The following is a 27,476-nucleotide window of genomic DNA, read 5'->3' on the forward strand; positions in this document are numbered from 1 at the left end:
ACAGCAATCCCTATCCCCATCAGCTCCCCCCAGATTTACTCAAGACACATTCAGGACAACATACATTGATGTAAAAACTCTCAGACTTGTTGCAATGCTGTGGAATTCCATTGGGATGGGAATCAAAACTGAGCAAGTGGGTTAGCTTTGTTAAAGATTGAATATTTCTGCCACTCAAACACACTACTGGAACCCCGCTTGTATTTGCCACAGTTGTTTTCCTTTTGCCCTTTATTAAAAAAAGACAATACAAAATTGCAAGTCAAACTGTATCTTTATTTAGTCAAGTTATCAATAAAGGCAATTGATTACATGGGGTTGAACTGATGTGTCATGGCAATGGAAAGTGGATGTAACTTCATGTCATTACTTGACGAGGACCGACTCATTCTCTGTCACCACCTTGCCATCAACTATTTTCTGAGTGGTCTTCTTGATAATTTGGGATGAAGCACCTGCTGATGCAGAGAAAAATCTAATGAGCAGAGATGATCACAGGAGAGAATTTCAGCAGGCAATAGATTTTTGTCCAGGGCTGACTGATGTCTTCAGCAGAATCTCACCGATTCAGATCACTGCAACATAAATTGGGGAGATTCCATAAAGTGACCAGACAGATGAGATAAAAAGTTTCTCCCAAGGAGAGACACACACACACACACAATCCCATTCTCAACTTCCAAAAAGCAACCAAATGATCTTACCTTTTGTTGATTCAACCAGTCCACTGCAAAAAGGAGGAAATCAATAGTCAGTATAATTCAGTCTGCCAACAACAATTAAAATAGAGTCAAGGTGAAGTGCTAGGATGGGGGAAGTTTTACCATTGAGGTAACAATGGATCCCTTCCCCAGTCCTGTGTAAACTTACCCAACCTCCTCTCCATCGAGCAGACGTCTGTACGTTGCTATTTCAGCCTCCAACTTCATCGTGATGTTCAGGAGTTTTTTGTACTCATTGGCATGGGCCTGCATTTCGTCATGCAGTTGCATCAATTCAGACTCCTTCATGGCAATCTGGCCATTTAATTGCTGCAGTTCCATCTCATACCTGTGTTCTGTATCTCCAAGCGTGCCTTCCAGGGAGTTTTTCTGCAATTGATAATGAAAACAAAATTGCTTTATCAAGTTTGAACTCTATTAGGATCTAGCATTGTGGAGTTTGAATTTGGATGGTGTAGAAATGTAATTAGAGCTGTTTGTAATCAGGTGACTGGCATACAAGAGGTCAGGGTGGCTTACCATGCTCAGAAGGCTCTGCAGCTCCACATCAAGAGACTGTATCTGGCGCCTGAGATCAGACACTTGGCCCTTTGCACCATCAAGAGCAGTATTATTTTGTTGAACTTCAACTGTATAGGTCTCCATCTGTAATTAGAAGCAACACCAGCATTTTCCACAATTATGCCCAGTGGTAATATTTTCATGGGGTATTTGGAATTAGCATTTTATTTACCTGGGTCTTGAACCAATTTTCTGCATCATCTTTGTTCTTCTGAGCAACTTTCTCATATTGATCCCTGATCTCCGCAATCATCTTGGTCAGATCCTGGCCTCGAGGAGAGTCCACTTCAACCTGCACACTGGATTCACTGACCTGGGAGTGGAGGGCTTTGACTTCCTGCAGAAATAAAGCAAACACACATTACCAGGCCATTGTTACCAAGCTGCTTTATATCCAAGAGCCAGAACATAACTGGTAAACTAGAGAGAGGGACACGCCCTGCCATTGTGTGGGCAGTGTTCTTTTCCGGATTATCCGTTAACATAAGAAATTTGCTGAATAAAAAACCTGCAGAAGCCCGAAACAAAAACCCAATGACAACGCACATCTTAAATTATTCCTACAAGACAATTAATTGTGCACCAAAACTTTTTTTTCCGATTTTCCTCAAATGCCTTATACATTTGTGGCTGATGTTCCGACGGTACTTCACATTCTCCTTCGAGTACGATGCCCCCTCCATCGGTCGAGTGACCCTCTAGAACCCAATTCATAGCCTCACACCATCGAGGGTGTGCTGAACTCACCTCCTCGTGGTTCTTTCTGATATAAACGAGCTCCTCCTTCAGAGCTTCGATCTCACTCTCCAGCTGCAGGCGCCCAATGTTGGTGTCGTCGATGACTTTGCGCAATCCGTTAATGTCGCTCTCCACAGATTGTCTGATACTAAGCTCTGACTCCCACCTGGAGAGGAAGGGAGAAGAGGGCCCGCGTTAAACGCGGCTCTGCACTGAAATCACCAAAGAAAGCGAGGGACTGAAGCAACGCGTCCTTCTATAGGGAGAGGGGGAAAGAGTTACTCACTTCACTCTGAAGTCGTCCGCGGCCAGCCGAGCATTGTCGATCTGCAGTAACAAACGAGCATTTTCCACCGTCATATCAAAGACCTAGAGGATTTAAAGCGGACCGTGTTAGATTGACTTGAATGGCTCCTCCCCCACCCCTGTCTAGCATTACCGGCTGATTCACTCAGAGTTAATCTATCTTGAAACTAATTGTCAAACCCTCCCAGCCCCTTCTAAAATCGAAGATTACCTCGGACCCATTCTCTTTTTCTCTCAATCTTGCACTAGTATAGCTCTTTATTTTACACACCTACAAATTATGCAGCTTGCAAACTTGTATTCGTCGTGTTTGTAATGCACTGTGTTGCTGAGAAAGTTAATTTTTTATGGCACTTATATCCCGTGTGTCCGTCACAGCAATAAACGAATATGCGAGTTACAGATGACCAGTTCTACTCCTCCTCGCTCTCCTTAGTGATTGAAAGCAATTACCTGTTGGCGAAGATCGTTCAGCGGTTTCTCGTAAGCACTCAGGTCATAGGTGCTCATTCCTCTGCTGTCCATGTGCTCCTTGATCTGGTGCTCCAACTTGGCGTTGGCACTTTCTAAGTTGCGTACTTTTTCCAGGTAGTTGGCCAGTCGGTCGTTCAGGCCTTGCATTGTTTCCTTTTGGTTGGAAATGCCCCCTATGTTGGAAATCCCCCCCATGTTAGAACTGACCATGCCGGCGGCACCGCCGAAGGCAGGCCGGCTATAGCTGGAGGAGACGCGGCTCACCGATAAGCGGGAGCCGAAGCCACTAACGCTGCTAGCACTGAACTGTGGAGTTCCAGACCTCCGCACGGTGTGGCTGTACATGGGACCACCATAAGAGGACATAGAAGAGTATCTCATTGAACTACTCATCTTGGCACTTGCGAAGCAAAACAACTGATTGAGGACTAGCGAAGACAAAGCTCAACAAGTGATTGTAAGGAAGTTCAATAACTTTATATACCATTCGGCACTAGCTGATTGGCTGCACCCAATAACGAATGGAAATTTGTCATTGAGTCAATACCTGACCAATGAGGGAGCCGGGGTTCAATATATACCGTGTTCCAGCTAACGGGAACGCAGTACCTTCAGGGCAAACGCGGACTTAAACCGGATCGAGACTGGTCACGAATAATCAAAGTATAACTCACTTAGATTTTTTTTCCTCTCCTGCGAAGGCTTCTACGTAAAGAGTCCCAACATGTCCAGCAACTACTCGCTCACAAGGAAGTTTAGCAGCCAGTCTTACGTACCTAGCTCGGCGATGCAGCGGGCTAGTTCGATCCGCTCCGCCGGGTTACTGGCTGCAGCACCCCAGCAGCGGATGGCTACTATCAGGCCCTTGTCACTGGAGGTGCCTCAATTCGAGGACGGTCAAGCTTTCCAGGAACTCCGCATCCATGAGAAAGAGCAAATCAAAGGACTTAACAACCAGTTCGCAAGCTTCATTGATAAGGTAAAAAGAAAACAGAAAGCGTAATATCTAACTTGCCTATAAACTGTAAAAGTATATTGTAGTAACGAACAACTTCGTAGTAATTGTGTAAAAGCGCAGTGTTATTACTTGGCTAGTTAAAAGTTCCGAGTTATATGCGATTCCTCCTAAACTTTTTAGATAGCAAATTTAAGCCTATAACTCTTCAATACGAAGTGACCTCCTTCCCAAACTGCCGTTACGTCCCAGTATTTCGCAGTTTAGGTTTGGAAGGGACGATGTGAGGAAACGACGTCCTCTCAGGGTTAATTAATTGTAACCAGTATAGTTTTGTCTTTAATCTATTTACATTCCAGTCCCAATTTTAAAAGTCTCATTCCCTGAATTTAGAAAAAAAATCTTAGCGTTACACGAGACTGTACTTGCCATTTTACTTTACAAAGGTTTGGGGTTGTTTGGTATTTAACTACTGTTCTCGCAAGCCTTTTTAAATGAACGGGTTTGTGCCTTGTGGCGACGCAGATTTTGTATTCTTTCAGAGTACATGCTTGAATCTCCACGTTAGACTGAATGTTGGGTAAAGGGAGTGGGTTCGCCTGTGGTTCTTACCCACGCACCGGCTTGTGTTTTAGGTGCGAGCACTGGAACTACGCAACAAACAGCTGGAAATGCACTGGCAGCTACTGCAGGAGAAAGGTGTGCGCACTTCCAACATCGATAACCTGTACCAGGCTTACTCCAACAATTTGAAGCAACAGATCGACGCCCTGGCCCAGGAGAAAATGCGCCTGGGAGTCGAACTAGAAAACGTGCAGGGCCTGGTGGAAGACTACAAGACAAAGTATGTGGTCAAAAGTGACAGGAATGTGCCGGAATTCAGCATTTTGCGGCTAATCGCTGTTAGAAAAGCGCGGGAATTAAGGAGCTGGTTTGGGCCCCATATGAAATTCAGCTAGCGAAAGAAATTAAAACACTGTATTAAAATATAGAACAGCATTGAACAGTGCCGGTCTTAATGTCAATTTATGATCCATTATCCTTCACGCGTCAATCTAAACGCCTCTCAAACTCTTCCAAACTGTCTGCTTTTACCTCTGGTAAATCCGTTCTAGGTGCTTACTACTGTTATTTTTTTAAAAAAAACTTTCCCCTCCCGTTTCCTTTACACCTACCCTCCCTCAATCTTGGAAGTATATTCTCTAGTGTTTGATATTTCTATCCTGGGTAAAGATTTCACTGGAAACGGCATCATGGGAATGCCCTTCATTGTAAGGCTCACTAAGCTATTAACCAGCTCTAGTCCGCCCACTGGTAGCTTTATAACACAGGCAACCCGGGATTTTGTATGGCCTCCCTGTGACCATGTGGGTTTCCCCCCAGGAGCTCTGATTTCCTTTCGCAATCCAAAGATGTACCCGTTGGTAGGTTAATTGGTCTTTGTAAATTGTCCCGTCATTAGGCTAAGATTAAATTGGGGGGCGATTGCGGAACAGCATAGCTTAAAGGGCTGGAATGGCCTGTTCTGCGCTGTATCTCAAGAAGTAAGTAAATTCCTGCGTTACACAAGCAGGGACATTTGTGTTGAGGTGAGTGGTATGGTGGGATGAGTCAGACAGTACAACTTGGTGTCCTTCACACTTGATTGCTTTGATTGCTCTGTTACCTTGCAGGTAAAATGAAACGGGTAATTAAATTGAGCACTGAGGCATTCTGTAAGGTGATCTGTGGATGGCTTTAGATGCATAATTGATTTCTTTTGCAGCTCAAGAGGTCTTGTGTGTCAGATCAAACCCAGAATTCAGCTGCATTATTTCTGGTAAAAGGGCCAGGAAGGGTGGAGGAGGGGGGAAGTTGAGAAATTTTTGCCCCAGCAGTGAGTTGTTACAATTAGGAATTCATTGCATGAAAGTGATTTTTTTAAAAAAATTGTTATTGCTATTATTAAGAAGTTGAATTGCATCTAGATGAAAAAGGAAGTACAGGAGCAACAAATGAACTGTTGGAGGATCTCGGCAGATCACGCAGCATCTGCCACCTCGGGTAGATTGTGTTGCTTGGGATTCCAGCTTTTGCAATCTGTTGTGCTTCCAAAGAAGGTGCAGGCACCAGATGAAAAGGGAGGTGCAGATAGTGAATTGGCTAGTTCAGTTAAAGGCATGCTGAGTTGAATGGCCCTGTTCCATGGTTTAAGGTCCACTGTTTGCTCAATGACAGTACTGCCTTCATCAGCTAATGAGTAGTGGGGCTGGGCAGGGTTATCACACTGAGCTCACTGCCGTGACTGTACCTTGGCAACCAGACGTCACTGACCCGCTGGGGAGTGGCTGCTTCCTTTGTTTGAGGTGGTTTCCAAATAGTTGCCAGAGCAAGGATCCCAGACCTCAGTAGTGTTCTTTGCATTGGAACGTATAATTGTCTATTTTATTTGAACAAAATATTATTTCAGAAATACAGGGAAGGGGAATAATTTAGAAATTCAAAGAAATGGCAGCAACATATTTTAACTTCTACAATGCAATGTGCATGATTTGAGGAGTTCTGGTAGAAAATAATCAGAAAGCAAATGTAACCAAAGCCGGAAGGAGCAGGCTCTGTTTAAATGGCATTTTCTGCCATTTGTGCATCTGAGACTCCCTGCTATATGGTATTTAACCTTTCTGATTGGTGTGGAAGTAAATTGCATGGTAGCAGAAAAGGGCACATCCCACGTTTCCTCTGCATCCATTTTATTTCCTGTTGAGCTCAGTGGAAGTTTGAAGTATGGCAGAGTGCAAAACAAGTTTGCCTTTGCCCTAATCTGATTTTTATCCCTGCCTGTGTTTCCACTCACTGTGCATGGGCTGCGAATGGAACCAGACCTTGGCTAGGCGATGCCCTGCCACCTCGAGTGGTAAAGTTTTGAACGCTGCGTGAGTCAGCCATGATGAGTGGAGAGGGTGTGACTCCTTTATGATGGTAGCCATCCAGCAGGGTGTACCCATTATTCTGAGTCAGAAGAGATGGGGGTAATAAGCAGGAGCCAGTATCTCTCTTGGGCACAGTCAGAGTGGGTGGTTCAATTCCTGCCATTTCTGTAAGGAATTTGTTTCCTCCCCCCACCCTCCCATGACTGCATGGGCTTCCTCTGGGTGTTCCAGTTTCCTCCCACAGTCCAAAGACTTGCTGGTTGGTAGATTAATTGGTCACTAAATTGTCCGGTGATTAGGCTAGGGTTAAATCAGGGGATTGCTGGGTGGTGTGACTCGAAGGGCCTATTCCACGCTGTATCCCAATAAATAAATTGGGTTTATTATCAATAACTTGTACTGTATGTCATGAAATTGTTGCTTTGTTGCCTTGGTACAGTGCAAAGACATACAAATAATTATGAATTGCTATTGCAATTAATATAATGGCTATTACTATAGCCACCTAAAGGATAGTATTTTAAAGATTTGAAAAGTGTACTTGAGGAAGGGATTGGAATAACCTAGCCAATCCTCCTTGCCTGCACCTTGTATTTATTGATTGATAAATCCTGTTTGTTTTGGATTAATATAATGAACAGGTGAGCGGTATAGTAATCTGGCCACAACTGGCAATGTAAATTCAACATTCCTTCCTCAACTCAGTCTGTTTCACAGCTGGCAATAATTTTTTTTGGGATGTGATTGAAGGCTAAAAGGTGTGCAAGACAATGGGAGAAGCAGTGTGAAGAAGTTAGCATGGGACAAGTTAGTCTTGTAACTATAAACATACTGCAGGTGAAGTTTCATGTCAGTAGCTTGCATTGTTTAATCTTTGTACAGTTAGATACAAGTCTGGGCTGGTTGATACCTTTATGTTCTATTTTAAATCTGAAATAACTTTGCAACCATGTAATTTATGCTACTGCTGTCTGAAGACGCAATTTAAAAAAAAATCACTGCTGGCATGCAGAGGAAAAGCAAGCATATAATTTGCATAATCAAATATTTTGTTAACTGCCCAAGTTTAATCCTCTTGAGAGTTTAAATACATTGATCTGGCGTATGCAAGCCATGAGGTTGCCATGTTCGTAAGTTGTATGGCATGGAAACAAGCCCCTCAGCCCAACTCGTCCAAGCCAACAAGCATTGCTGTCTCCATCAGGATGTTGACTTGAATTATTCTGTGTAGCCTAGGAAGAGTAAATTAAAATACAACCAACCCTAATCTCGGCAAACAATTGAGTTAACTTTTGTGTTGAACTCTTCTAAAACCTGTGTACCAGAATATCATGTCATAGATACCAGTGAGGGTGTAACTTGAGTTCTCATGGGATGCTGGTCACATAGAGAGGCACAGGGCAGCAACTGGCCACTGGGCTGTAGTTGCAGCATGTGACAGAGCTTTGCTTGCTTCACTTTTGTTAATAGAAGGACCTATCCACACAGTAAGTCAATGAATCATTCGAATCAATTGCTTGTTTGATTACTGCCTGATTGTTTTATTTCCCTTTACCTATCAAGCCCAAGAGGAAGGTTAAAATAAGATTCTTTGATTGATAATTTTTTAAAATGCTCATCTGTTTGCATATTCCTCCGTTTACTCTCCTATCTCTGTAACCGCTCTCAGACAGATTAGTTTTATTTGGCGTATGTACATCGAATTGTGCAGTGAAATGTCTTGTGTGTCAATAATCACCATGGCCCAAGGCTGTGCTGGGGCAGCCCACAATTGTCACCATGCTGCCAACGACAGCATAGCATACCCACAACTTGCTAACCCTAACCCGTGCATCTTTGGAACGTGGGAGGAAACTGAGTTAACACATGAGCTCATGGGGAGAATGTACAAACTGCTTGCAGATCGTGGAGGGAGTTGAATCCCAGTTGGTGATTCCTGCCGATGTAAAGCATAACACTAGGTGCTATGGGAATGTACTGCCCCCAAGCTGACAACTTTCCAACATCTTTGTGCTCTTCTATTTCCATCCAATTTAATAACTTGACTGTTGGATTCTGTCTCCAGCTGTCTAGATAATAAACTCTGAGATTCTTTAAACTAATTCCACCCCCACCCCCTTTATCTTTAAATAAGCCTTTGGTCATTAAAGCCTTTTTGGCCTCTAGCATTTTTAAGACTAGAACAATACAGCACAGTCCAGTCCCTTCAATAACATTATGCACACCTTTTAACCTACACTAAGATCAATCTAACTTTCCTAAACAGACATCCATTTTTCTATTATCCATGTGCCTATCTAAGAGTTTTTTAAATGCCCCTAATGTATCTGACTCTACCAGTATCCCTGGAAGGATATTCCACGCATTTACCATTTAAAAAATTTTTTTTAAACTTACCTGACATCCTTCCCCTATACTTTCTTTCAATCATCTTAATTATGATCCCTCATATTAGCCATTTCCTCCCTGAGAAAATGTCTCTTGTCTTGTATTAAATCACCTCTTATCATCCTTTGTTCCAGTGAGGAAAGCCCTAGCTTGCTCAACCTATCCTCAAAGACATGTCTTCTAGTTCAGGCAACAATCTGGTAAATCTCTGCACCCTCTAAAGCTTCCACATTCTTCCTATAATGAGGCAATCAGAACGGATCACAATATTCCAGGTGTGGTCTCACCAGGGTATTTAAGATTTGCACCATTACCTCACAGCTCTAGAACTCAACACCACCCCCAACTAATGAAGGCCAATTTTTATTGGAGTATTGCTGCTTTTACAGTAGTGTTTTTGCTATGCTAAGCATTATATAAATGGAAGTTGTGTTTTTTTTCTGTCTTGCAAACATACTTGAAGGCATGAAGTACTTTGTATTTCCTGCTGACCTTTCACCACTAATGTGTCCCTGTCCCTTTCTACCCTTGAAAGCAGTAACTCATAACTGGGAGTGCAGCTTTTAGCTCTGCTTCCTTGTCCAAGTGGCATTCTTCATACATGTATCTTGCCTGTGAGTATTGACTGACTGGGCAGGGACATCGGTGTTGTTCGATCCTGTCCCTGCCCTTTCTGTGGGTGCTCTCTTGCTCTCTACAACAGGAGCTGTTGTATGGTAATAAGCTGGGAAACTCTGGCTGTCCCTACCCTCGAGGTAAACTGCCACAGTCCCATTAACAGTTTGCCCAATATGAATTCCTTCTGGATGGGGACACTGTGCTCAAGTGCCAAGTGGGGCATTTATTTGTATATCTGCAGCCAATGTTAACTGTTAATACCAGATGTGGTGCTTTCATTTCCTCTGGTGGCAAGCACATCGATAGGTTTGCTTTGCTACTTTAATGGGGGTTGATGTCAATTGTATTTGGACTGTATATGGAAACTAGAAACTTGCAAATGTTAATTGGTCATAATGCTGTCTTGGTCCTCTAGATGGTACCATTTTGGGCATGGCCTTCATGGGCAGCTGTGTCCCTCTGCTTTTTTTTATTTTTAGTTTGTTTTTGTGCTGTGAATGTGACTGGCAAGGCTGGTATCCTGAATTGCATCTTGAATTGAGCAACTTTCTAGCGGGCGACCATTTCTAAAACACACTCCAGGGTCCCAAGACACTATAATAAACACAGTGGCTCCACTTAGGGTTAAAAAAGAAATTGCTTAGTAAAATGTCAACATGGTTAAACAATTCTGTCCACAAACTTGAGATCATGCAGAGTAGCTGAGAGAAAATGGAGGAAAACTGGACTAGAAGTCCACTGAAATATTCTGCAAGAAGAGCCAATTTTTCCAAGATTATTTGAGAAAAGAGGCAATTTAACAATATTATTCTCAACTATAAACTAACTGTTGAACCCTGCCCCAACCTATGCTGTCCTCTGTCAAGCATCTGCCGCAAAATGTGAGAATTTGTAATAATTTTATTAACAAAATTACTTCCATAGGGACCGGGTAGCTACAGATATTGATAATTTCTACAGCCAAAAAAAGATGTAAATTTTGATATGGTTGCCAATTATTTCTGATTCGGAGTTCAATAAGATTGTAACAAAGAGTAAGCTGTCTACTTGCTATTTTGGTCCTGTCCCGACCAAATATTTTATTAATAACACTATTAATAGTGTTTTCAATTCTGTTAGGAAAATTATTAACTCATCCCTTGAAACTGGAGTTTTTCCAGATGCCTTAAATTGTGACTTTCAAATCCCTACTTTAAAAGCCAAATCTGATAGTGAGGTACTAGCTAACTACAGGCCTATATTAAATCTTCCCTTCCTGGGCAAGATTCTTCGGAAAGTCACTTTCAACCAACTCAACTTTCTGAATGATGGCATGTTCTAGAAAAGTTTCAGTCAGGGTTTAGAGCAAACCACAGCACGGAAATGGCCCTTACTAAAAATCGTCACAGACCTTGGGCTCAGCACTAATGCCGACAGAATCTCCGTTCTAATTTTTCTAGATCTAAGTGCTGCCTGTGACCCAATTGATCACAGCATTCTCCTAGATCACCTTGAGAACTGTGGCCTCTCTGGTAGTGCCCTTAATTGGTATGGTTTATATATCTTGGAGAGAGTACCTTGGTCACAAAACAAGAGACTCTGCAGATGCTGGAAATTCAAGCAACACACAAAATGCTGGAGGAACTCAGCAGGCCAGACAGCATCTATGGAAAAGAGTAAAGACAATGATTCAGGCTGAGACCCTTCATCAGAACTGGAGAAAAATGCTGAGAAGTGTGAGTAAGAAGTTTGGGGGGAGGGGAGGAAGAATTACAAGCTAGCAGGTGATGGGTGAAACTGGGAGGGGGTGAAGTAAAGAGCTGGGAAGTCAATTGGTGAAAGGGATGCAGGGCTGGAGGAAGGAGGAATCTGACAGGAGAGGACAGAAGGCGATAAGAAGAGGGAGGAGCATCAGAAGGAGGCAATGGGCAGGTAAGAAAAGGTGAGAGGGGGAAATGGGAATGATAGGGCGGGGGGGTGGCATTACCAGAAGCTTGAGAATTTGATGTTCATGCCATCAGGTTGGAGGCTCCCCAGATAGAATACAAGGTGTTGTCCCTCCAACCTGAGTGTGGCCTCATCACGGCAGTAGTGGAGGCCATGGATAGACATATCAGAAAGGGAATTGGAATTAAAATGGGTGGCCACCGGGAGATTCCCATGTTTTTATTTTCTGGTGGGCTGAGTGTAGGTGCTCGGTGAAGCATTCTCCTAATCTACGTCGGGTCTCGCTGAAATACAGGAGGCTACACCAGGAGCACCAGATACAATAGATGATCCCCCCACAGACTCTCAGGTGAAGTGTCGCCCTGCCCTGAATGGTAGTGAGGGAGGAGGTGCAGGGGCAGGTGTAGCACTTGTTCTGCTTGCAGGGATAAGTGCTGGGAGGGAAATCAGTGGGGAGGGGCGAATGGACAAGGGAGTTGCGTGGGGGGGGGGGTGGAGAGAACAATGTGCTTGGTAGTGAGATCCTGTTATAGATGGCAGAACTTGTAGAGAATTGTGTGCTGAGGCTGGTGGGGTGGTAGGCGAGGACAAGAGGAAACCTGTCCCAGGTGGAGTGGTGGGAGGATGGGGTGAGGGCAGACGTGTGTGAAATGAAAGATGCGGTTGAGGGCAGCGTTGATGGTAGGGAAGCTCCTTTCTTTGAAGGAGGACATCTCCTTCGTCCATTCATCCCTCCCCACTGATTTCCCTCCTGGCATTTGTAAGTGGAACAAGTGCTACACCTGCCCCTACACCTCCTCCCTCACCACCATTCATGACTACCAAGCATTTTTCCAGGTGAGGTGACACTTCTCCTGTGAGTCTGCTGGGGTCATATACTGTCTGGTGCTCCCAGTGAGGCTTCCTGTATACCGTTGAGACCTGACATTGATTGGGAGACCACTTCCCTGAGCACCTATGCTCTGTCTGCCAGAAAAAGTGGGATCTCCCAGTGGCCACCCATTATAATTCCACTTCCCATTCCCATTCTGACATGTCAGTCCATGGACTCTTGCTGCAATGAGGCCACACTCAGGTTGGAGAAACAACACCTTGTATTCCATCTGGGTAGCCTCCAACCTGATGGCATGAACATCGAATTCTCAAGCTTCTGCTAATGGCCCCCTCCGCCAATCATTCCCATTTCCTTTTCTCACCATATCATCTTGCCTACCTCTGGTGCTGTTCCGCCTTCCCTTTCTTCCATGGCCTTCTGCCCCCTCCTATCAGATTTCCCCCTTTTCCAGCCCTCATCCCTTTCACCAATCTACTTTGCAGCTCTATACTTCAACCCTCCTTGTTTCACCTATCACCTACTAGCTTGTATTTCTTCCTCCCCTTCCCCCCCTCTCCACCTTTTTACTCTGACTTCTAATCTCTTTTTCTCTCCAGTTCTGAATAAGGGTCCCAGCCTGAAATGTTGACTGTCTATTCTTTTCCACAGATGCTTCCTGGCCTTCTGAGTTCCTCCAGCATTTAGTGTGTGTTGCTGAGAGTAGCTTGGTGTCTAAGTCCCCTAATCTTTTTCTACGTGCTCCCCTTGGGAGACCTCATTGGAGAACACCAACTGATGTCCACGGTTATGCAGATGACACACAATTGTATATCTCAGTTGAGCCTGATGATGATACCACTTTATCTTCTGACTTCTAGTCTTGTTGAATGGTGGAGCAAGTGTGAGTAGCTGGAAATGGCCTATCTTCTATTTCCTCTGTTATCAATTCCTGTGTAATCACACAGGAACAGATACGGTTGCCCTTTCCACCTCTATGATGCTTCCCTTACAAAGGGAAACTGTTGTACTGACCTTGCCAAGATATGTGTATTTAGACAGTGAGTACTGGCTGGTCATTTAAACAATGGAGTTTCAGTTTGTCTACGACTTTCAACTTTCAGTGGAGTTTGGAGGATTGTAAACAGCATAAAGATCAATGGCACTTTAAACCCCTCTCCCTTGTCCTGGGCATAATGACCCTCTATCATTATGAGCCTCTATCAGTGCAAAGCTAATTCACATAAAGAAGGAATGGGACTTGGAGCCCTGGTGTTCATGTGTTAGTGTTGAATGGAGAATATATCTATTGTGCCTCTCTGGCCAGTCAATATTCAAAGCTTCTGGCTTCTGCATCTGTTGAACAGGCTGGGTGTAAAAGATCAGGAGTAAGAACAGTTTGTAAATTTAAGTATTTAATATTCATTGTAAATTAATTTAATACCGGAAGTATACAATTTTACTGAAAGATATAGTATGTAAGATGTGTTTAAAAATGACTCTAGCATGGTTTTATTGAGAAATGCTCTATGGGTGATCAGTTTGTAGACAAGTCTACATTCAGTTTTTTTACCTGGAATTGTTAATTGTGGCAATTATGTTGCTTTGCAGGTATGAAGATGAAATTAACATGCGCACAGAAAAAGAAAATGAATTTGTCATGATCAAGAAGGTATGTTCATGCTAAAATTGAGCCCCACTCATTTCTGCTAGTGAAGTGGTAAGGAAATGCCTGGTTGATCTTAACCAGGCTGCTCAGCACCAATTTGCCTGTGAGGGAGAAATTTCAGGGAAAAAAGGATTGGTGTGTGCTTGTTAGCTTGGAATACAATAACATGGAACCTGTTGTAGGGGTTCTTGGCATTGGTAGATGTCATTGTAGCTCCAGCAGGGATTCTAATGCATTCAGAGGTGGGATTCGCATTCTAAGTCAAGCTTGCTGCTTAGCAAAGAGCATTAGTTTGGCCCACTATAGACATTGAATATCCTGCTGACACTTCATTGACAAGCTGCTAGCTTTAAAGCAACCCAGCCCCAGGCTGCTCAAGTACTGCTGTAAGTACAAGCTTGTTCAGTGGGTGCTCGTTTTGCTATACCAGGATTGAAAATCCACTTTTTTTTTTAATCTGGCCACTTTGCCAAGCTACATAGCACAGGAAAAGGCTTTTCGGCCCACAATATCTGTACCAAACACGCTGCCAAATTACGCCAATCACTTCTGCCTGCATATGATCCATACCTTTCCATTCACTTCACATTCATGTGTCCACCTAACAGCCTCTTAAGCCCCTCTGTTTACTCCCAGCACTGCCCCTGGAAGCCCATTCCAGATGCCTACCATTGCTCTTTTTTAAAAAACAATGTGTCAAGTGACTGGTGATCAGGAAACTGGCCTGCAGGGAAAAAAATGGCTGGAGGGATTAAAAGTAATCTTTTGGTGTTGAAACCATTCAGTCCATTTCCAACCTCAATCTGTTTTGTGCCATGCATGTATTTTATGCTGGTCTCTTGTTTTTCCCTTGTAGGATGTTGATGAAAGCTATCTCAACAAGGTGGAGTTGGAAGCAAAGCTCGAGAACCTGACTGATGAAATCAACTTCCTGAAGGCAATATTTGATGAGGTAATGACCAGATTGCATGTAAAGGGAAGACCTAGACAGTTGTGAAGACCTCTGTTTTTACTGAAAAAAGGTCCTGGAGTTGGATTAGGGAAGTATAAGAGCTAAGTATGGTTTTGATCTCTCATTGGAGCATACAGCATAGGAGCTGAATTACCTGCTCCTACTGCTCTTGCTTGCTCAACCTGATCTTTTTGCATTCCTCATTAACACTGTATCCAATGGTCTATTCATCTCACTCTGAATATCTAATAAATCAGCCTCTCAATGGTGAATACTTCAATGATTCACAACACTCTAAAGGAAGAAATTCACCTAGGAATTCCTGTCAAACTCCTAACTTCATTACTGAAGGACCTGGCTGTAATTTGGAGTCTCTGACCTCTTGTCCAAGATCTTGACCCATACTGAAATTAAATGTAGTGTGAGATCTAGTAACTTGCATGTTTAGACTTGCGTTAAGAATCCTCATATGCTTATAAAGTGCTAGACCATTACTGATGGCCATACCCATTATGGATTTCAGCTACCTACATTCATCAAATTGGGTTTGATGAGCTACTGCAAATGGCAGGAATCTCTAGATGCTTCCATTGTTACATTATCTAACCTATTCAATGGGTATGAACAGTTTCCATCTGTCATCTGAATACATGCAGCAGGAAATGGATCCTGCTGTTCTAAGTGACCTTTAAAGCAATGTTTACCAGTTAATCTTGTTGACATAATTCTGACATGGTGTACAATATAAATATAATGTACTCATTTGTTTCGGTTTGAGCAATGGCTGTAACTGCTACACAGGGCATGGATGTTGTTCAGATAAGCTAAACCTCAGTTTTGCCACCCAGGAAATCCATGAGTTGCAATCACAGATCAAGAACACTGCTGTCACTGTGGAAGTTGACACCGGTCGTGACCTGGACATTGGCAGTATCATCAATGATGTCCGGGCTCAGTATGAAGGAATGGTGAACAAAATGCGCCAAGAAAACATATCTACAATTGAGATAAAGGTAAGAGCTCTCTTATTGTCAATGAGCCATCAGTTTAAATACTTCTGGTGAAGTCCTGTGACCAGTGAGCCTGAATGATCTTCTAGGAAGCTGCAATTAACAATGAGGAACCCCTAAACTTAGCATCCCACAAATATAAATACTCAATTCCAGAACAAGCTTGGTTTCGGAGAGGTGGTTTCTGACAATAGAATTGTGCTTCTTGCTAATAAAAGTGCAGTACAATTTCAGCTGCAATTTCTCTTCAAATCTCACAGGACATTAGGTTCATTAGGCTTCTGCTTTTCTTTTGACATAACTGTCGCTGATCCCCTTCCTGGCTTTCTCTCCCTATTCCTACAGTTTCCACTTGAAACAGATTTATCCAATTCCCTCCTGAAAGTTATTTGAGTCTGCTTCTACCTCTCTTTAGGAAAATGCATGGCAAATCCTAGCAACTAGCATCTGTTATTTTGCCTTGCTATGTGCCCTTGTGTGCTAAGTTTCTCCCTGTATATTGTAAAACTGAATGATCAACACTTTCCTGTGTGTACATTAGGCAATCTTTCAAAAAATGGTTGAAATTAGATCAACTGCTAGCTGTGCATCTTTCCCCTATCCTCAAAGGCAAATTCCACCCCCCCCCCCCCCAATGTTTTATTTTCTGGAAACACAAAGTAGTGTGGTGTAGGACTGATGTCCCCCTAAGAGGCATTTGAATTGAAACTCTTTTCCAGTTCAAAGGTCTCTGTGTCTCGCATCAATGTTTGGCAGTAGCTGCAGTACCATTTGCTTTAGTGGTTCTGATGAATTTCAGGCTGTTTGAAGAATGATAATAAGCTTTGCATTAACAATGTTTCTGTTTTAGTTCAACGATATGAAGAAGAATTCTGGAAAATGTGCAGATGAGCTCCGTGTTGTGAAGACCGAGATCACAGAAATGCAAAGACAAAATGGAAGACTAAATTCTGAAATCCAGTCTTTGAAGCAACAAGTAAGAGCATTTTTCTTTCCCCCTCTGGACTGACTTAACTTTCTACTGTTATGGAGGGCGGACATATGACCTACTCAACTTAGTCACAGAAACGGGTCCTTCCACCGAACTCATCTGTGCTGCCAAAATGCCTTCCATATTCCTGACCTGTCCAAGCGTCCTTTAATGTAATTGTATCCATTCTCATCACTTTCCCCCGTTAGCTCATTCCATACATCCACGTGTGTGTGACCTTTAAATCTTTTGCCTCACTTTAAACCTATTGTCTCTAGTTTTAGTCTTTACTGTAGGAGTGAGTGGAAAGGACAGTGACTATTTACTTTGTCTATAGCCCTCATGATCACCACTCTGCCTCATTTGCTCCAGGGAAAGCAGTCTGAGCCTATCCAGTCCAAGTTCTCCTTGTAACTCAGACTTCCAGTCCTGGCAATATCCTTGTGAATCCTTTCTGTGCCTTTACCAACTTGATGCCATTCTTCCTATAGCTAGCTAACCAGAGCGGCACTCAATATTCCAAGTGCACTGTCACCAACAGCAGTAACGTGATGTCTCAACTTTTATACTCTGTGCTCTGACTAATATCAGTGTGCTTTGTGTTACAGAAAGATGCGCTAGAGGCTGCAATTTCTGAGGCAGAAGACCGTGGAAAAAGGGCCATTGCCGATGCTAAGAACCGCATTGCTGAGCTTCAGAAAGCCATTGAAAAGAACAAACAAGAAATGATCCGCCAAGTGCGCGAGTACCAGGAGCTGATGAATACCAAGCTTGCCCTTGACATTGAAATTGCCACTTACAAGAAACTACTTGAAGGAGAAGAGAGCAGGTTTGTAGAGTAACATTAATTAGGTTAAGTTGCACTGAGTGATTCTGAAAGTTAAGTTTGCCATGTGCGCGATTGTATGTTTGCACAGGTGCAATGAAAGATAGATGTGCATTAAGGTTTTTCCTCAACTCGGGTGCTAGTTTGATGACTACCTGAGGTGAAATGCAGTTAGTGACCTGCAAATGTGTTCCACTTGTGGGCTGTTTTCTGAGAAGGTAATGAGCGGAGGCTGATCTATATCATCTTCCTGGAATTGGTCACTGGTGCAGCAGACATGTTGGACTGGATCTTCACTGTTACTTGGGCATTCTCGGCAAAGGGACCAGCCTCTGGCCCATATTGCATTGCTTTGAGCTCCAAGTGGACATGATCTTAATCAAAGGCTTTGATTATTCTGGGCTGTTCTTCTCAACTCCTGCTGAAAGACATGTGTGTGTTTAAAATGCTGCACAAGTGTTGTAAATGAAGTCTACACTCGGCCTGAAGCATCGACTACCTATATTTCCTTATATGCTGCCTGGTCTGCTGAGTTCCTCCCAGAATTTTGTGTTGCTCTGGATTTCCAGCATCAGCAGACTTTCTCATGTTTATCCTGTAATCTAAGCGCAGTGTTTATTAAAGTTGAATGCTTATTCACTTCTGTAGATGCTGCTTGATTTGAGACTGTCCAGCATTTTATGTGTGTTGCAATGAACTCTGTTTATGGACTGGGGTGGGGGGGCCCTTTGCTCCCAACACTAGCAGATGCACTGGTCTGTTAACCAGTTGTGCTATGGTATTTAATCTATAGCTCTGCATGAGACTGAATTGATTCCAAGGGGAAACAAAGGGACCAAATTCTAAATGAACATCTGCTCTCAATGATGATACTTGTGGATTACTTGAAGCTTCAGCAGAGTTTCTGCTCAAGGTTTCCAAAAAGATAGGTTTCAAACTCTGTCTCCTATATTGGACAGAACCCTGGTAAAGTGCTTAGTGACAAGCAAAAATGTAATTCTTTGACAATCCTGTTCCTGAAAAGTATATTAAAACTCTCTATGCTAACTAGCCCTTGGAACAAAGTAACATTGATCCACTAATTTTGTTAATGTTTAGCTACAATGGTGTAAATGTCATTTGAAATATATTTTCAGTTTGGTCATTACCTCATCAAATAAAAGTTACCCTAGTCACTAAGACAGAACCAGGGCTACAAATTTAAATTGGTTGAGAAGTAATAGGAAATCAGTAGTAGGAAAGGGCTTGCCAGGCTGAGTTGTGGGAAAGTGAGAACAGTTATCTCCTCCAGAGCTTCTCCCATTACTTCACTTGGTAGGTGTCAGGGTTTGCCTTTGTGACTATTTGAAAAGCATTAGGATCGGCAAGTCTCCGAGGCCTGATTGGGATACAACCCAGGTTACTATGGAAAGTGAAGGAAGAGATTGCTCCACCTTTGCTTATTTCTGCATCTTTGCAGGAGAAGTACCTTAAGGAAAGTAAATACAATAAGGATAATCCTGGGAATTATAAACCAGTGAGTCTTGTGTCAGTGGTGGGCAAACTACTGGAGAGATTCTTGGGGACAAGATCTAAATATTTAGCAAAGCTGTCTTATTAGGGATAGTCAGCATGGCTTTGTGAGGGGCAGGTTGTGTCTCACCAGTGGTATTTCACAGGGATTTGTTCTAGGACCCCCTGCTCTTTGTAATTTTTATAAAAGACTTGGATGAGGAAGTAGAATGGTGAGTTACTAAGTTTGCAGATGATATGAAGGTTGGTGGTATTGTGGATGATGTAGAAAGCTGTTGAGGGTTACAGCAGCACATTGATAGGCTGCAAAGCTGGGCTGAGAAGTAGCAGATGAAGTTCAACCTGGAAATCTGTGAATTGGTGCACTTTTTGAAGGTTTCTTAGCAGTGTGAATAAACAGACCTTGAGATCCATGTCCATAGGTCTCAAGGTTGCTGCACAAGTTGAGCAGGCGGTTAAGAAGGCGTGCATTAGTCAGGAGATCGAGTTCAAGAGCCATGAGGTAATAATTCTATGAAACATGTTTTGCCACGTTTAGAGTGTTATGTTCAGTCATATTCACCTTGTAGGAAGGATGTGGAAGCTTTGGAGTGCAGAGGAGTTTTGCCAGGATGCTGCTTGAATTGGAGAGTGTCTTTTGAGAATGGGTTGAGTGAAGGAAGATGAGAGGTGACTTGACAGAGATGAACAAGAGGCATAAATGGCTAATACAAGGGTCATAATTTTAAGGTGATTGGGGGAGAGTATAGGGAGGGGGTCAAGGTGTCAGAGGTAGGTTTTCTGTCTTTTTTTTAAAAAAAGAGTGCCCTGCCAGGGTTGGTGGTAAATGCAATACATTAGGTCCACTTAAGAAACTTGGATAGGCACATGAATTATACAGAGGTCTATGTGGGAGGGGAAGGTTCTTGGAGTAGTTTAAAAGGTCAGCACAGCAACATGGGCCAAAGGTGCTGTACTATTCCATGTGCATTTTCACTGGACATCCAGCAGTGTTACTGGATGCTAGATGAGTGCTCCCAGCCAAGATGAAGCAATTTTAAGTACAAATAAGTACTACACAAACTATGGGTTCCACTTACTACTTTATTTGCCAGTGTGCTTTCTTTCAAATAACAGTTACTTTGTCTTTGATTACAGATTGTCAAAGCCAGTGAACGTAACTTTGCACCAATCGGTAAAAAGTAAGAAAAGTGCTCTAATGTCTTTTTTAATAAATCAAATCTTAAATAAGAAATTCTGAACTGCTGGAAATCTTGAGCAATATACAAAATGCTGGAGGAACTCAGTCAGGCAGCATCTAATGAGAGGAATAAACAGTTGACATTTTGGGCCAAGAGCATTTATCAGGACTCTTCATTCAGTTTTGATGAAGGATTTTTGTCTGAAACATTGAAGGTTTATTTTCTCTCTCCCCCCCCCCCCCCTACTTGATGAATTCCTCCAGCATTTTGTATGTGTTGCTTTAAAAACTAATCTTGGGTAAAACAGGATATTTTAGTTGCTTGCTCCTCGAGGGTCCCATGGTCTCTTTGAAACTAGTCCTGGGACAAGGTGCGCAGAGTGAATATTCATGGGAAGGGTTATGTTGCCTTTTCTCCCCCCCCCCCCCCCCCCCCCCGATAGTTTGAATCTTATTTCCTTGTTTAGAGAATGCTGCCTTACTTAGAAAGTCAGGATCTGATCAGATGTAGTTTGAATTAATTAGGAGGTTAAACAAAACCTGTTTAAAGAGGTGATTTTTTTTTTTGGGAAAAAAGAAACATTAGAGGAGTGAGAGGTGGAGAGTTGGTTAGATACTTCTCATTAACAGCACTGAGCATCACTTGCAAGGCATGCATTTATTGCCAGCTCAAGTTGCCCTTGAGAAAACAGTGGCAAATTAGCACCTTGAACTGCTCAAGTGTTTAGTAGGGCCAGTCCAAGAATGAATAGGATGCAGTTGATAATGATGGAGTAGTTGAAATAAAGGAGGCTGTAAAACCTGGGAGAGTGCAGAGATCTTGGTGGATAGTAGGAATGGAGAAGATTAGATTCGGTGGTGGGACTGAGACCTGGTGAGATCTGAATGCAGTGACAAATATTAATCTAGCAGAAAATGTCCCCACGGCCCTACAAGAGGACAAGAGTCCTATTATGGAATTGAACTAACCCTGTTGTTAGAATATTTTTTCCCTCTTTATTTGTACATCTGCCCTCATTAGGATTGTAAAATCAGAAATCCCTCTTTATCTGTTACACTCTTGTGTGAACTTTGAGTAAATGATTGGTCTAATGTTCCTGACTTCAAGTAGAATGGCACAGTCTTGACCAATCCATCTACTTTGCACAAAGGCAGGGCAGGTTCCCTTGCTGGGATAGTAGCTGATCTCAGCAGCCTATTGGTCTTTATTGTTGGCCATGGGTACTGCTTAATATTTAGATAGTAAGTTGGTAGATGTGCTTTCCAATATAATCCTTACTAATTATTTCCTTGTGATTCATTTGTCTCTGTTTAATAGGCTATTCGCATCCAGCAATGCATTTTGAGACCTCAGTCCATGGTGGCCTGGAAACAAGTGGAATAAGCAGATCTCTCATTGTCAAGACAATTGAGACCAAGGATGGGAAGACACTCTCTGAGTCATCTGTTGTTCAAAGAAGATGAAGTACTTGTGTTTTATTAAAAGCTGTGTCTGGTCTTTTCAGTAATTTTTAATGTCCTGTATTTCAAGGTCTCAATGAGTTGCGATAAGGATTTGTTAAGGAATTTTTCTCACTCCTGGGAATAAAAATGAAATAAAGCTTGATAATGCAATGCATATGTGTCCTTGGTTATTTTACAATTAATTTTCATCAGAGGTTAACCATCTTGCTGTCATGGGGTGCGGGATAGGGTGGAATGATATGAGGAAACTTGTCCTTCAGTGAGTGTTTTTATAAATTCCCTGAAAGAAATTTTGTTTTTGCTGGGTGATCCACACACCCTGGTTCTGGAGAAGATGCAACCAAAGATTGGGGAAAATCATTTAGCAAAAGGTCAAATAGGATGAAGTTCTTTTGAACATGATAAAATGGGAATGATAGGATGTATATAGACAAACTATTTCTGTGTAGGAAATTAGATCAGGGTACATAAAGGAAATTCTAAAGAAACTTTATTCAAAGAGTGCTTGGAATGTGGAGGCTCACTCGAAGCTGCAGTTGAGAGAAATAAAGGGGGAATTGGATAAATATATGAAGGGAATAGAAGGACACGTTTAATAGGATGGGAAAAGGATTCATGTACTTTTAACAGATGGTACAATGTGATGACACTGCATTTGATACAAAGATTTGAATTGTTTGCTTGGTTAACAATTTGACCCTGATTGTGGGAAGAGAAGTCAGACAATCACTGTTCAGTGATTTATATCCTTGTAACCGATTGTCTTCAAGGATTGAGTTCCAGAGATCCTCAGTGATGCCGTGTGGAGTGTAGTCATCTGGCACTTTGCTCCTGGTAGGGTCACCCATGGCAATAAGGTCAAGTGATCCAACCAAGACCTCAATGGTGGACCTGGCACACAAAGTTGATGTATTGCAACAGTAGCAAAGGGCCCCCAGTTATCTTGCATTCCAGCCACTGGACACTAACCCTGATCTGTTAAAGACTATGTGGTGACTGCCTATGCCCATGTATCAGCCTTCCCATGTTAGTCGTGTGCAGGTGTTCTCCATTAGGGATGCACACTAACATCCAGGATTAAGTCCTGTGGTGATGAGTATTGAAGGGGGCAGGATTGAGAGGTCTAGAAGCCCCTAGTCATGAGATAAGCACCTAAGGACCCACCAATTGACAACCCCTTAAGAGAGCATTGTAGAAGATTCAAGTGATCGCACAGATTTTCCCATACATGGCCATCAACTCTCCCAAATTAATCTGCAGCAGGGGTAATTTAGTGGCCAATTAACTGAAAAGCAACATTTGGGAGGAGATGGGTGTTTTATCCTGATCGCAGTTTACATTATGCATGCTTGCTTAACATCTGCTTTGGCAATGTAGAGTGCCATGATTCGAACAAAAAACTGCCTACCCCGATGCCTTTCACATCATTGCTGGGGACTTCAGTCATGCTTGCTTGAAGGAATCTGCTCAATTATCAACTGCAGTCCCAATACTCTCAACCATTGTTACACTACAATCAAGAATCTGATCGTGGTACAAATCTGGCAAGTGTGGTGGGGGCAAGTTGTTTTCTGGCAAAGGTGTATTTGGTGAGTGGGAGGACTTCAAAAATGAAATTGAGGATGCAGTTTGCATGCTCCTGTCAGAATAAAAGGCAAAGATAACAGGTTTAGGGAACTTGGTTTTCAAGAGATATTCAACCCTGGTTAAGAAAATGAAGGAGGGGCAAAGCAGGTATAGGCAAGAGAATATTTACAAAGGAAATCAGGAGGGTTAAAAGAAGGCATTTAGTTGCCTCTACAGATATATTAAAAGCAAAAGGATAGCAAGGGACAAAATTGGTCCTCAAGAAGATCAGAATAGTAATCTATGTCTGGAGCAAAAGCGATGGGGGAGATCTTAAATTGTTTTTTTTCCCATCTGTATTTACTCAGGAGACAGTCACAGAGTCTGCAGCAGTGAGGTCATGGACCCTATACAGATTATAAAGAAGAAGATGTTTGTTCATTTGAGGCAAATCAGAATGAATCCAGGGCCTGACGAGGTGTTCCCTCGGACCCTCTGGGATGCTAGTGCAGAAATTGCGAGGGCCCTAGTAGAGATATTTAAAACATCCTGAGCCATGGGTGAGGTGCCAGAGGATCGGTTGATAGCAAATGTTGTTCCGTAGTTTAAGAAAGGCTCTAAAAATAAGCCAGGAAATTATAGGCTGGTGAGCCAGTAGTGGGAAGGTTATTGAAAGTTAAGGGACAGGATATATGAGTATTTGGATAGACAAGGACTGATCAGGGATAGTCATGTCTCTGTGCATAGTCAGTTGTGTCTACCAATCTTTATAGAGTTCTTTTGTGGACATTACCAGGAAAGTTGATGAAGGCAAGTCAGTGGATGTTGTCTACATGGACTTTAGCAAGGCCTTTGACAAGGTCCTGCATGAGAGGTTGGTCAAGAAGGTTCATTAGCTTGGCAACTGGAATTCCTGTAATTGGTTTAGACGTTGGCTTCACAGATGAAGTCAGAGAGTGGTTGTAGATGATTGCCTCTCTGTCTGGAGGCCTGTTTTTTCTCTCCCCTAGCCTCTGTGGAAAAATCCTGCTTGGATTCACTCTATCTATACCTATCATAATTTTATATACCTCTATCAAATCTCCCCTCATTCTTCTACGCTCCAGGGAATAAAATCCTAACCTATTCAACCTTTCTCTGTAACTCAGTTTCTCAAGTCCCAGCAACATCCTTGTAAACCTTCTCTGCACTCTCTCAACCTTATTAATATCCTTCCTGTAATTAGGTGACCAAAACTGCACACAACACTCCAAACTCGGCCTCACCAATGTCTTATACAACCTCACCATAACATTCCAACTCTTATACTCAATACTTTGATTTATAAAGGCCAATGTGCCAAAAGCTCTCTTTATGACCCTATCGACCTGTGATGGCACTTTTAGGGAATTATGCATCTGTATTCCCAGATCCCTCTGTTCTACTGCACTCCTCAGTGTCCTGCAATTTACTTTGTAGGTTCTACCTTAGTTTGTCCTTCCAAAGTGCAATACCTCACACTTGTCTGCTTTAAACTCCATCTGCCATTTTTCAGCCCATTTTTTCAGCTGATCCAAATCCCTCTGCAAGCTTTGAAAACCTTCCTTACTATCCGTTACACCTCCAATCTTTGTATCATCAGCAAATTTACCGATCCAATTTACCACATTATCATCCAGATCATTGATATAGATGACAAATAACAATGGACCCAGCACTGATCCCTGTGGCACACCACTAGTCACAGGCCTCCACTCAGAGAAGCAATCCTCCACTACCACTCTCTGGCTTCTCCCATTGAGCCAATGTCTAATCCAATTTACTACCTCACCATGTATACCTAGTGACTGAATCTTCCTAACTAGCCTCCCATGTGGGACTTTGTCAAAGACATTACTGAAGTCCATGTAGACAACATCCACTGCCTTCCCTTCATCCACTTTCCTGGTAACCTCCTCGAAAAACTCTAATAGATTGGTTAAACATGACCTACCACTCACCTCCACTTGTGCCTGGGGCTTGGGAAGAGATGCATTGATTCTCCAAGGAACGAGCGCTATCACCTTGGCTTGGGGCAAAATGGTGCTAAGCTGCTCCTCTCTTTCAGGTTCACCTAACTGAAGAGACATCTGGGTTTTGATTCATTGACCCTTAGTCGATAGGTCAGAACAAATTGAACTGTTAAAGAAAAGAGACTACCTGGCCTGCCTGGAATTCAGTCTTTTGGCCTCCTGAATATAAGCCAGGCTTTTGTAGGCTGTCCTTACAATAGAAGAGTTCTTGGTCCACTCAAACCAATGATGCCATTCCTCCAATGCCTACTTGACCGTGAGCAGCTCTCTGTTTCTGATGTCATAGTTCACCTCTGCCAGGGATAGCCACCTGGAGAAGAACGCAGTTTATTGTCCAAAGTTGTCCACGGAGACAACACTGCACCCACTCCAATGTCTGAGGTGTCCACCTCCACGATGAAAGGAAGGTCTAGGGTTGGTGAGATCAAGACAGGAGTTGTCATAAATTGCTGTTTGAGTTCTGCAAACACAGCTTCAACTTTAGTAGCCCAAACAAAGGGGCCCGTGGATCTCGTAATTAGTACTGTCAGTGGAGCCGCCGCTGAGCTGAAGTTCCTGATGAACTTTCTGTAAAAATTAGCAAATCCCAGGAATCGTTAGACCTGTTTCACACTGGATGGTTGTGGCCAATCTCTGACTGCCTGTGTCTTGGTAGGGTCCATCTTAAGGTTGCCATTAGAGATGATAAAACCCAAAAATGAAACTGTGGTTATGGAAATTTCAGATTTCTCCAGCTTGACATAAAGTCCATGACCTACAAGCCTCTTTAAGATATCTCTGATGTGAGTGATGTGCTCTTCCATAGACTTAGACAAAATTAGGCTGTCATCCAAGTAGACAAAGGCACACTTACGGAGACTATCCCGGAGCACGTCATTTATGAAGGCCTAGAAAACTGCTGGCATGTTGGCAAGGCCAAAGGGCATGACCTTTGGGTACTCATATTGCCCTGTCGGTGTGTTGAATGCAGTCTTCCACTCAGCACCCTTCTTTATGTGGACAAGATTGTATGTACTGTACTCCTCAAGTGTAGCTTCAAGAATATTCTCATCCTTGGAGAATCTTGAAGGCAGTGTTCATGAGAGGAAGGGAATAACAATTCTTGGCCATTATGCGATTCAGTCCTCCATAATCAATGCATTGCCGTAGGCTCCCATCCTGTTCTGTATGATGAAGAAGCCTGCATCTGCTGGTGAGGTGGAGGGCTGAATGAATCCTATGGCAAGAGCCTCTTTTATGTACCATTCCATAGTGCTTCCCTCTGGGCCTGAGAGTGCGTACAATCGACCCCGTGAAGGACAAGTACTAGGCAGTAGATCTATTGCACAATTATAGGCTTGGTGCGGAGGAAGTCAAGGCGTTTCCCTTGCTGAAGACCTCTTCCAAATCCTTGTAGATGGGAAGGGTATATTGATCAGCTTGGGTGTTGCAACTATCCCCGAAAATTTTGCCACTGACGACTCCAGAGGCTCCTTAAGTAGCAGGGGTAATTTGACAGAGCTGAGTCTCCCCCATAGGTTCACTAGAGTCCTTTGTTGAGACAGAGTCCAAACCTGGCTCCAGAGACTTGACCAAATCAGAGTTTAAATCTTCATCCATGTCTTTACACGACAGCATTAAGGAGCTATAAATAGTCTTTGACCTCCTGGGACTAGGGTTCAAGGGTCTGCATTTTGGAGCCTTTCCCTTAGATGGCACTCAGCAACAAGTTCCCTTAGGCTTGGCTGCTAGGGCTCCAGAATTCTTGGGCACCTTCTTAGCGGGCTTCTTGGCTTGCTCCTGAACCAGAGACCCTTTTTCTATTCCAGCCCACTCCCAACTAGACAGGGTCAGGACTAGCAGAGTCCTGTTGACTGGAGGCAGCTTGT

The 27,476-nt window shown here is 43.0% G+C and overlaps 2 protein-coding genes across 5 annotated transcripts; one reads left to right on the forward strand and one right to left on the reverse strand.

The window, feature by feature from the left end:
* Window positions 1–255: 255 nt before the first annotated feature.
* Window positions 256–3,263, reverse strand: LOC132384661 (keratin, type I cytoskeletal 18-like). Of its 3 annotated transcripts, none has more exons than XM_059955991.1 (8): window positions 2,781–3,263; window positions 2,308–2,390; window positions 2,031–2,187; window positions 1,456–1,620; window positions 1,242–1,367; window positions 871–1,091; window positions 705–727; window positions 256–455 (listed from the first exon to the last, which is right to left on the reverse strand). In XM_059955991.1, the coding sequence occupies exons 1-8, from the start codon at window positions 3,192–3,194 to the stop codon at window positions 367–369; spliced, it is 1,278 nt and encodes a 425-aa protein (XP_059811974.1). In that variant the 5' UTR covers window positions 3,195–3,263; the 3' UTR covers window positions 256–366. The 3 variants fall into 3 exon arrangements, with proteins under 3 accessions (XP_059811974.1, XP_059811973.1, XP_059811975.1); XM_059955990.1 differs by having other exon boundaries at window positions 256–458; XM_059955992.1 differs by having other exon boundaries at window positions 256–575.
* A 123-nt stretch (window positions 3,264–3,386) lies between these two features.
* On the forward strand, window positions 3,387–22,143 carry LOC132384660 (keratin, type II cytoskeletal 8-like). Of its 2 annotated transcripts, XM_059955988.1 has the most exons (9): window positions 3,387–3,780; window positions 4,392–4,600; window positions 14,020–14,080; window positions 14,934–15,029; window positions 15,878–16,042; window positions 16,890–17,015; window positions 17,618–17,838; window positions 20,485–20,528; window positions 21,846–22,143. In XM_059955988.1, exons 1-9 carry the CDS (start codon window positions 3,526–3,528, stop codon window positions 21,989–21,991), a joined length of 1,323 nt encoding a protein of 440 aa, XP_059811971.1. In that variant the 5' UTR covers window positions 3,387–3,525; the 3' UTR covers window positions 21,992–22,143. The 2 variants fall into 2 exon arrangements, with proteins under 2 accessions (XP_059811971.1, XP_059811972.1); XM_059955989.1 differs by lacking the exon at window positions 20,485–20,528.
* The last annotated feature ends 5,333 nt before the right edge of the window (window positions 22,144–27,476 follow it).

This window comes from Hypanus sabinus, chromosome X1 (assembly GCF_030144855.1).
Source record: "Hypanus sabinus isolate sHypSab1 chromosome X1, sHypSab1.hap1, whole genome shotgun sequence".
NCBI lineage: Eukaryota > Metazoa > Chordata > Chondrichthyes > Myliobatiformes > Dasyatidae > Hypanus > Hypanus sabinus.